Here is an 11,489-nt window from a genome sequence, read left to right on the forward strand (position 1 = left end):
GAAGAAATGATGTGATTAGTCAGTGTAACCTTGGCGACGTGTTCTCTGAATGGTCAGCCTATATTTGGCTGCAGACCTGCTGTCTTGCCATGCAGCTTGTCTGAGCTAGGCATCGTTATCAACTGTCCGATGATCTCCATTGTACGGGTATAAATGAGTGAGCTGAGCTCTAGCAACCCTGGCACCTCAAGCTTGAAGAAGCTTGAGACCTGCCGATGATGATGGTCTGTTCAAAAAATGGACGACCGTGTTGCTATAGTCCATTCAGCTGGCAGACGTCCCTTCAGGGAATCACCTTTCGTGCCCCTGAAATAACCGAAAAGCAAGTAAGCAACTGGCGTTCTAGTCTCATAGCAAGCTTGGCTAAGTTATGTGCTAATCCATTACAAGCTCTAGGAATAGAGAGAATTTTACTGCATACAAAATGCTCACAAAGCAAAGAACGAGTGTCACTGAGCTACATTCCACAAGTGGCAAGATCCATAGAGGATGATTGGAGAGCTTGTTGAAGAGCTATTGAGTCCACCTCCACTTGTACGTGCGATATACCATAATCTGCAGCCGCTTGCAATGCCTGAGCACATGCTGCTGCCTCAGCTGTCATCGCGTCCGGGATTGATCCTAGGTGACCAGCTCCTGCAAGCACCCCGTCGCCCTCATGGTCACAGACAATGAAGCCCCAGCTCCCTTGCATCGTCTCCTGGATAAATGATCCATCCGAATTGATCTTGAGCTGTCCAGGCGGTGGAGCTTTCCAACCAGCACTCCCTGTCACCTCCTGGGCCGGCTTCTTCAGATCGCACATCAGGTTTAGCACATCAGCAGCAACTTCCTCCCCAGTCTGGCCCTTCTCTCCTTTGTTAATTTTAGGGTAAAGTCCAATTTACACCCTCCAACTTGCACCAAAGTCCGGTTTCAACCTCGAACTTCAAAACCGGACAACTTTGGCCCTCCAACTCTCGAAAAAGTTTAACTTTCAGCCTTCTGGCGGTTTTGCGGGTGAACAGTAACTTTTGATATTTTGGGGAGCGTCAAAATTTTATATTATTTTTTCGAGCATCTTAACGTCCTCAAATGAAAAAACTCAAAACTACAAAGTTGTAGATCTCATCGAGGTCTACAATTTACATATAAAAATTATATTCATCCGACATCGTATTGAAGGGTTTTCTATTTTTTGAAATTTGAGTCTCATCACGCGATAAAATATGGTGCTGAAATTTTATATTATTTTTTCGAGCATCTTACTGTCCTCAAATGAAAAAACTAAAACCTACAAAGTTGTAGATCTCATCGAGATCTACAATTTACATATAAAAATTATCTTCATCCGACATCGTATTGAAGGGTTTTCTATTTTTTGAAATTTGAGTCTCATCACGCGACAAAATTGTTTCACGCGTGATGAGACTCAAATTTCAAAAAATAGAAAACCCTTCAATACGATGTCGGATGAAGATAATTTTTATATGTAAATTGTAGACTTCGATGAGATCTACAACTTTGTAGTTTTGAGTTTTTTCATTTGAGGACAGTAAGATGCTCGAAAAAATAATATAATATTTCAGCACCATATTTTATCGCGTGATGAGACTCAAATTTTAAAAAAATAGAAAACCCTTCAATACGATGTCGGATGAAGATAATTTTTATATGTAAATTGTAGACCTCGATGAGATCTACAACTTTGTAGTTTTGAGTTTTTTTCATTTGAGGACGTTAAGATACTCGAAAAAATAATATAAAATTTCGGCGCTCCCGAAAATATCAAAAGGTACTGTTTACCCGCAAAACCGTCCAGGTTGAAAGTTGAACTTTTTCGAGAGTTGGAGGGCCAAAATTGTTCGATTTTGAAGTTCGAGGTTGAAATCCAGACTTTGATGCAAGTTGGAGGGTGTAAATTAGACTTAACCCTTAATTTTATTTCTCACACTGCACCACTTCCAGAGAAGTAGCACAGTTTTGATTCGGACTTCTTCCTTCAGAGCCAATATTTCAGTCACCACCTCCCATGCCGGTTGCTTGGAGTAGTAGCTGTTGCCTAGTCTCGGGTTTAAAACTTCGTCAGTCTTTTGCGAATTCTGGTAATCTACGGGTGATCAGAAGAAAACTTCGACATTTCATATTACACTAATATATATGTTGCATGTTCTTCTGCTCAATTGATTGTGTAGTTATAAATGATGCTAATATTTTGTTTAGATCTAGAAAATCATACAACATGTTTAGTCTCCAAAAATTTCGGTAGCTTCATCTAAATTTCGGTAGTCAAAGAAAAATTCATATTAAAATTGACAACTCTAGTCTAACTCGCCCGTGTCGTCGTGTTTAGCCTTTAGCTGTTAGCTTTATTGTTGTTTTGGTGGCTATGGTTGGTCAATCTTCTTATAAGACCCTGCTGCTTTATTGTACTAGTCTATCTGAATTCATCCTTTTCTTATACAATGAGCTCAGTTTGTTTTAGAAAAAAAAAACTAACTACCCAACTGCAACCGTCTTGTACTTCACATGTGAATTGTGATTAATCAACCTCTTCACTAATCATTAACCAGTTGTGTCTCCTCCGTCACATATACGACACATAAAGAGTGTCATTTCTTACTTCCGGAGGAGTCAGACATTTTTAACCTTACCTAAAATATATAGAGAATATTAATTTATGGTGTATATTTAGTATTATTAGATAAATCATTAAATATATTTTTATAATAAATTTATTTAAAAATATAAATTTTACTAATATTTTTACAAAGTTAATTAAATTTAAGAAAGTTTGATCCACATAATTTTGGGTGGAGGTAGTAACTGGGTGAGCAAACTTTTGAAGTGACGGACGGTAAAACATTAAAGTAATTTGAAAGGACTAAATGAGGAAACTTTTGAAGTGACGGACGGTAAAACATTAAAGTAATTTGAAAGGACTAAATGAGGAAACTTTTGAAGTGACGGACGGTAAAACATTAAAGTAATTTGAAAGGACTAAATGAGGAAACTTTTGAAGTGACGGACGGTAAAACATTAAAGTAATTTGAAAGGACTAAATGAGGGTATCTGAGAGGTAAAAACTTAAAATGCCCTCTTTATTGCGCCTCTAAACAAGAACTGTCACAGCTTGCTCAGGCAGATCAATTGAGGGGTTGGGTGGGCCTTAGTACAGAAGCAGTACCGACATGAACGTGGGTTCCAGTTTGTATCAGGCGTAGCCGAGCCACCGGCCCGCAGGAGTTAGCTTGAACGGCCCATCACACTGTAATAAGAGCCCAAAATCGCGTACTCCCCCAAAGTCCACGTTACCTCCCTCAACTTTAGAGAAAATCTGCTTTTCCTCCATGAACTCTGAAACCGGGTAAACCACCTCCCTGTACTCTTAAAATCATTCGTTTTATCTCCCTGGCTGGTTATAAGCTGTTTTCAAAGGCGGTTTTGTCTTTTTTTTCGACTGAATCTTTGAAAAATTATAGTAAATCACAGAAAAATTATAAAATGGAAAATCTAATTTTGTTGGACTACACATGAGTAGATCTACACACGGAACATATAATATGGTATGCTTTAGTACAAATTTTTTGTTGTAGCTTTAGATCTATATTTTTCTGTAATTAATTTATAGTTGCAGTTTCTATGGTCTAATTATGGTAAAATTTTTATGGTGAGCTAATTACTGTACACGTGAACTGTACTAAAAATTTCATACTCATTGGACCACTTATAACTTAGTTATAGATTTTTCAAAAAAAACTTAGTTATAGATTTATAAATACCTTTTAACAAGCATACACCTAAATAAATCTATAACTAAGCTATACATGATCCATGAGTATGAATTTTTTACTATAGTTCAATCATACAATAATTAACCCACCATAAAAATTTCACCACAATTAGATCATAGAAACTACAACTATAAATTAATTATAGAAAAGCATAAATCTAAAGGTACAACAAAAAATTTATACTAAAGCATTCCATATTATATGTTTACTGTGTAGATTTACTCAAGTGAAGTCCAATAAAATTGAATTTTCTATTTTATGATTTTTCTGTGATTTACTATGATTTTTCAAAGATTCAACCAAAATAAATAAAAATAAAAAGGATAAAACCGCCTTTGCAAACCGCTTATAACCGGTCAAGGAGGTAAAACAAACGGTTTTAAAAGTTCAAGGAGGTGGTCTATCCGGTTTTAGAGTTCAGGGAGAAAAAACAGACTTTCGTAAAAGTTAAAGGAGGTAATGTGGACTTTTTCCTATTCCTAATAACTTATGAATTCTTCCTCTCAAATAAAACATATGAAATTTTATTTTCTTTGAGCGTCGGTTGGTTCAGCATCTTAGTTTTATTAATTTTTAATTTTAATATTACACCTAAATTAAAGTGACAGATAAAATAAAATAATATTCTAAATTCATATCTAAATTACCTCTGGAATATTACATCTAAATTACCTCACTCTGGCATTATGATAGATAATCAACACGAGCTGTTAAATTTAGGTCGCTTATACCATTATTAACAATAACCTATTGTACAACTTAAATCTACATTTAATTATCAATATTTGCTATTTTCTAATAATGTCTATATAGGTTTCTAAATTACTAGTTCTATTACTATAAATGTAAAAAAAAACCTAAAGTAAATATACATGTTGTTCCATAATGCAGATCAAGTATACACACATGCATGGCCAATAAATATGTAGGAGATTTATGTTTTGCTAATAGTGAATAATGTTCCATTCACAACTCTTGTACCAACAATCCATTTAAAATTACATTAATATCCATCCAAATTGTATTTGACTGAAACAATATGCATATCTATATATTGGTATAATCACTTTTTTTTTTTCAAATAAAAAAAAAAACTACTACACATATACGAGCTGTTCGGTTCCTTCTATAGTAACGCAAACGTAAACAACATCGGTCACCAGCTAGTTCAAATCTATTTCCGCTGGTAACGTCCGCAGCTCAATTTCATTTACGTTTGCGTTTTCATTGGTACAACCAAACAGCTCGATAGTTCTTTATTGAGTAAACTCACCTCTTGAGATGTGTAGAAAGTGAATACCAATAGTGGCTATGACCCTTGGTTTTCGGAAGTTGTTTAGAATAAACATGGATTGCTAAGCTTAAATATTAATCATCTATTCGGATCGACTAGCACCGTTTGCCCCTCCTAGATCCTACTTCAAGCTCCATTTCTGATCTTAAGTGGCACAAGGCAGGATTAAACTACTATTTATTCCATCATAGTAATTAGTAACTAGAAATGCAGTTTAGGACATGAATCTTTTTTAATAAAATACAAAGGAGAGATGAGGGGTTTGAATAATAGGTAATAAGGACAAGACATTAACATGCGGATGTAAAAGTTGTAGCAACTAATTCAATGAAAATTTGGAAGTCAAAATCTAGATTTATGATACCACGAGACATATGTTGCAATATGAGCCTCTGTAACTTAAACTAATTAACGTTTATCAAAGATACTTGTTCCGAAAGGACGGCAAGAGAATTACGTGATTTTAATTAGACGAGAAAAAAACTATATGTATATTGATCGAAAAATATATAGAGCAATAACTAATAAGTTTTTATAACCGAATAGAGATTACAATATGGGCATTGCGTTCAAAATGAAAAAAAGAGCGCACAAAAAAAGTAATCTTGATTACTTGTAACTTGTAAGTACAAACTTTCTAATAATTATGTATCCTATTATTGTAGCTCGATCCTGCTGATTCTAACCTATGCCAAAAACAGGCTAACTACTGTGTGCTTTCTTGTCTACAACCTATTCGTTTCGTCGTAAATGATCGTGGATTATTTACTGCTGACTAATTTGACAACTTATAATCTATGATCGTATACGAGCAAACGAACGCCCTTCTTCTTATAGCGCAGGTAAGTGATCAATACAGACAAAAATCACACCCATTGGATCCATCCTGATATGATTGGGAAGCTGCTAGACTAGACTAATCAACGCATAGTAAAATAGCACCAGCACAGACCTGCTAGCTAGTGAACTTGTACCTCATTTCCTTGCAGCTTATCACGTACCTGCTCTACTACATACCTTGTCAGCTACGCCACTAATCTGGTAAGCACTAATCATCTTACATTCTCAGGAATAATTGACTGTAATAAGCACACGGCAGGAGATGCGACTGCCGTCAATTATGGGGCCAAATGACACGGGTCAAGTCATCGACGCCGCTGAAGGCGAGATCATCCACGGGAGGGATGAGCGAGTCCCAGTCGATGGCCGTGGCGGCGTCTTCCCCTCCGTCCACGACCCCGCCACCGCCTCGGGACCCCGACGACGAGCTGTCGTGAGAGTTCTCCGCCGCCGCATGTCGTCGTCCGTTGTTGTCGGCCGCGGCGTCGTTGACAACGACCGCAGCAAGCATCTGCTGATGGTGGTGGCTCGTCGTCTTCGCCACCGCAACCGCCGCCGCTGGTGGTTGTAGTGGCCGTTGTAGCTGTTGCTGTTGGTAGCCGCAGTGGAAGGCTTGTTGAGCGGCGACGGCAAGGCTGCCCGGCGGGTTGAGCGGCCGGCGGTCGAAGGACCTCATCAGCGTGCCGGTGCTGATGTAGACCCGGCAGACGCTGAACTCGTTCCGCAGCTGCATGCAGACATGGCAGATTCTACTGAATACTAGCAGTTGCATCATTAATTCTTGCTGTACGACATCATTAAATGCAAAACATACATATAGTCCAAGTAACTACAGTGTGGTAGTACTAGATCGCATGCACGAGGACGGAACGGAAGCACGGACGGACCACGGACGTACCATGATGGGCGCCCCTGCAGGTGCAGGTGCATCGTCGGCGTCGGCGGCGGCGACGGCCTTGTATTCGTTCATCTTCCAGCGGGTCTTGTTGCCGGTGGGCGCGCGGCCCTGGTAGAAGACCATGGTGCGCTTCTCCCCGATGACGCGGATGGCCGTGGGCGAGGAGGAGGAGGAGTAGACGTAGGACGGCGACCCCGTGGCCTTCCAGTATCCCGACGGCGTGTTGCGCGCGGGCCGGCCGCCGTGGAGCTCCCGCTCCTTGCGCTGGCAGAAGAAGAACCACTGCTCCGTGTCGGACACGTTCGCCGCGCCGGCCATCGCCCGGAGCTCCGACGGGTGGTAGCCATAGATGTCGACGACGGGGATCAGGTGCTCCACGACGGGCCTGGTGCCGGCGAGCCGGTGCCGGAGGTAGAAGGTCAGCAGCTCCTCCTCCGTCGGGTAGAACCGGAACCCCGGCGCCATCAATGGATCACTGCTGCCACCCCTACCACCACTTTCCATTATCGTCGCTCCTGTCGTGGTTCGTTCGCACGCTGAAGATCGATCGATGGATTGTTGCTAACTAAATAGTTCCTGATGAGGAGACGGAGCGAGCACGGCTGGGCGAGAGCAGCATTTATAGAGCGGCCGGTCGAGCCAGCAGTTCGGTACCTGTTGCTTGCTTAGGTAGCTCTCCATCACGTACAAGTACGATTCAGAGAGAAGATTGATGAAGAAAATTACAACATGTAGCCATGGCCGTGTTTCCGCGTTGACCTGGACCTGGACTGAGAACGACGACTCTACTCCAATTTGCTTCTCGCCGGCCGGCCGGCATTCTTGGGTCTCTAGCTAGTGTACTAGCACTACGTATACGTACGCAGCCAGATGGACATATACAATACGTATCAGACAGTCTTGCGTTCAAAGGTTAGGATCCGGGGTACGTATTCTCGACGTATACGACGTACGGTCTACGAGAGTATTATTTATTATTATATGTTCCTATATACACCAGTTAACTACTACTGTATAAAACTGTTTCTGTTTCACGGTCCATTGGTGGCCACGATAGTGTACGCGACAAAAAAAAAAAAAAAAGACCGGCCGTTACGGTAATACAGTGGTGGCATCATCGGACAAGACAGTCCATAATGCCCGGCCGGCTTTTAGGTCTTCTTGATAGCGGTTTAATAAAAAACTCTTCAAACGTGCACCCACAAAAACAGCTTATAAAATTAAAGTTGAGCTAAAAACGGTGGAGTCGAAATTGTTTTCGTCTACACATTAACTGAAGACACGAAAACAGAGTTTTTCTTGGTGTAAGATCTGTTTGCCAGAGCTCCAAGTGCTCCAGATACAACAAAACAGCTCAAGACATGATTTTTTTATCCTAACACATCTCATCCGTTAAATCCAGATATGAGGCCACATCCATAGGTTTCATGGAGCACCTCAAGGGGTGTTTTGAAAACTCATGGATTCCTAAAGTTGACTAAAATTACCCACCATGCCACTGATTACACAAAGAAAATGTTTCCTTTCTTTTTTTTTCTCTCTCTTTGTCTTCTTCCCCATCGTGACTCTCGCTCAGCCTCTTGCGCTAGCCATCGCGTGCCGCCCCCGCCCGCCAGCCGCCGCGTAGGCCCCCGGCAGCCAATGCATCACAGACTTACAATCCTTTACCACCAAAACAGAGTGTTACGTTGAAGAATCCAAACTTTGCCACAGAATAGAACAAAAAAGAACCAACAAACAAACTCTCATTAATCCTTCGCTGACGCCAGATCGAACCACGCCGAGGTAGAAAGAGATACAAGAGGCAATAGAATATAATGGGCCATTATGTTTGATGATGATAACTTAGTTACATGTGATATTCGCAACACGCAATACCTCCATGCACAGCCCAAGCACCATTTGATTAGAGGCAATATTTACCGCCAGTACACTACTACAAAAAGATTTCGCGAGACAGTGCCCAAGCATTAACGGAGGAGGGCACATTAGGCTTCCGTCGCCGTTAATGGTCGGCTTCCCCCACTGTGAAGCGTCGCCTCCGCTAAAGTTTAACGGAGGTGGATTCTTTGAGGCGTCCGTCTCTGTAAATCAATAACGAACATAGGCGGGTGTCGTTAGGCAACCGCCTCCGGTAATGGACCATTAACAGAGGCGGACGTCTTCCGTAGGGGATTCAATCTCCCTCAATCCCTCCTGACACCCTTGGTTTGGGGGCAAAACGAACAAAGCCGAGAAATGGGTAGATGAATCCCACATCAAAAAGCTGGAGCATGTTGTGAATGCCAAATTTGATTTTAGATTAAAATCTAATTTGAGCATGTGCTTTGGTAAGGAATTTTGGATTTTACTTGAGCACATATGTTGGGAAATTATATGACAAAATACTAAATTTCAGACCAAGAATTTGGATGGTTTGTTTTAGAATTTTTAAAACCATTTTAGGCCAAAATAGTTTAACTGAAAACTCAAATATAGCATTCCAAAATGAATTTTAGCTTCGAACTACAAAATCTATGACACAAGATCTAAGCAAAATGAGGACGTAGTTGATTTTTAGCATCTAATTGAGAAAATATAGGATTTTTGGATGTCCCTAGGTCCTTCATGCTGGATAAAAAAATAGAAATAATTTTAGTTTCAAAACTATAAAATCTATGATACCAAATCGAAACAAAATGGGCCGTCCTTGATTTTAGTATCAATGTAAAAAATTTGAAGATTTTTGGAGGTCCCATGATCCTTCGTTTTGAATCAACAAGAAAAAAATGTCACACCATCGAAAATAGTCTGACTCACCATAGTATGTAGTTCAAGACGAAGTGTTCGTGGTGACACCATCAACATATGTGGAAAGTATTTGTGACGATGCCAACGTGTCTATTTAGTCACACTAATACATATAGCATATCCGTATTCATTTTTCATTGTCATGCCTCTAGGCTTGATGAAAAAAGCTAGTTTATGAAAATTTAGTTCAGCAAGCGCTATTATTGAAATATTAGTTTTTGTTTGAAAAGATCTAGTTATTGTTGACGAGATGATATCAAACTCTACCAAATTAAAAGGCATATGCCTTTTTACTATTGTGAGGATTTTTTGAGGTTTATCTTTTTTTTTCTCGTGAGAGTTAACGTGGAGTCACTACCGGAAACCGGCGATTTGCCGAGTGCCGAGGCTTTGCCGAGTGTATTTTATCGGGCACTCGGCAAAGACCGTGTTTGCCGAGTGCCAAATAAAATACACTCGGCAAACAAAAACACACGGCAAAATACGTTTTTGCCGAGTGTTTTTTTCTGGCACTCGGCAAAGATGTATTTTGCCGAGTGCCTTTGTTTTGGCACTCGGCAAAGAAGCTTTTTGCCGTGTGCATTTTTTTTTGCCCTCGGCAAATCATTTTTTCGAAGCAATTTTTGAGGCCCTAAATGAATTCAAATGAAAAACTTTTCAACTACAAAGTTGTATAACTTCTCAAGATCTACAAAGTTTATTTTGGTCATTTCTTCATTTGACAAAGCGACAATAACATTGTTCATAAAATCTACATCTCTCATATCTCTCATATTAGTTTCATGAAAGTAGAAGATACATATATAAGATTTGTGAACAATGTTACTACCACTATGTCGGATGAACAAATGACCAAAATAAACTTTGTAGATCTTGATAAGTTGTGAAATTTTGTAGTTGGCAACATTTTGATTTGAAATCATCTTGTCATGCAAAAACGACGTTTGAATTTGAAAATTTTAAAATTTGAATTTTTCAAACGACCTCGGATGAAAAAACTTCCTAAATGAAAATTGTAGATCTCCAAAAGTTATGAAACTATGTAGTTGACAACTTTTTGATTTGAAATCATCTTATCATGCAAAACTATGTTTGAATCTCTCAAATTTAAAATTCAAATTTTTCAAACGACCTCGGATGGAAAAACTTACTAAATGAAAATTGTAGATCTCAAAAAGTTATGAAACTTTGTAGTTGACCACTTTTTGATTTGAATTCATTTAGGGCCTCAAACAAGCAATTTACTCTCAGTTTGCCGAGTGCTTTTTTTCTAGCACTCGGCAAAGCCGTATTTTGCCGAGTGCCTATGTTTTGGCACTCGGCAAAGAGGTATTTTGCCGTGTGTATTTTTTTTTGCCCTCGGCAAATCAGTTTTTCGAATCAATTTTTGAGGCCCTAAATGAATTCAAATGAAAAACTTTTCAACTACAAAGTTGTATAACTTCTCAAGATCTACAAAGTTTATTTTGGTCATTTCTTTATTTGACAAAGCGACAATAACGTTGTTCATAAAATATACATCTCTCATATTAATTTCATGAAAATAGAAGAGTGATATATATGATTTGTGAACAATGTTACTACCACTATGTCGGATGAACAAATGACCAAAATAAACTTTGTAGATCTTGAGAAGTTATGAAATTTTGTAGTTGGCAACATTTTGATTTGAAATCATTTTTCATGCAAAAATGACGTTTGAATTTGAAAATTTGAAAATTTGAATTTTTCAAACGACCTCGGATGAAAAAACTTCCTAAATGAAAATTGTAGATCTCCAAAAGTTATGAAACTATGTAGTTGACAACTTTTTGATTTGAAATCATCTTATCATGCAAAACTACGTTTGAATCTCTCAAATTTAAAATTCAAATTTTTCAAACGACCTCGGATG

The 11,489-nt window shown here is 39.2% G+C and overlaps 1 protein-coding gene across 1 annotated transcript; it reads right to left on the reverse strand.

The window, feature by feature from the left end:
- Nucleotides 1-5,871: 5,871 nt before the first annotated feature.
- LOC136487762 (NAC domain-containing protein 90-like) lies at nt 5,872-7,375 on the reverse strand. The gene is made up of 2 exons (XM_066484865.1): nt 6,806-7,375; nt 5,872-6,634 (listed from the first exon to the last, which is right to left on the reverse strand). The coding sequence occupies exons 1-2, from the start codon at nt 7,307-7,309 to the stop codon at nt 6,182-6,184; spliced, it is 957 nt and encodes a 318-aa protein (XP_066340962.1). The 5' UTR covers nt 7,310-7,375; the 3' UTR covers nt 5,872-6,181.
- Nucleotides 7,376-11,489: the final 4,114 nt, after the last annotated feature.

The sequence above is a fragment of the Miscanthus floridulus genome, chromosome 10 (assembly GCF_019320115.1).
Source record: "Miscanthus floridulus cultivar M001 chromosome 10, ASM1932011v1, whole genome shotgun sequence".
Classification (NCBI taxonomy): Eukaryota; Viridiplantae; Streptophyta; class Magnoliopsida; order Poales; family Poaceae; genus Miscanthus; species Miscanthus floridulus.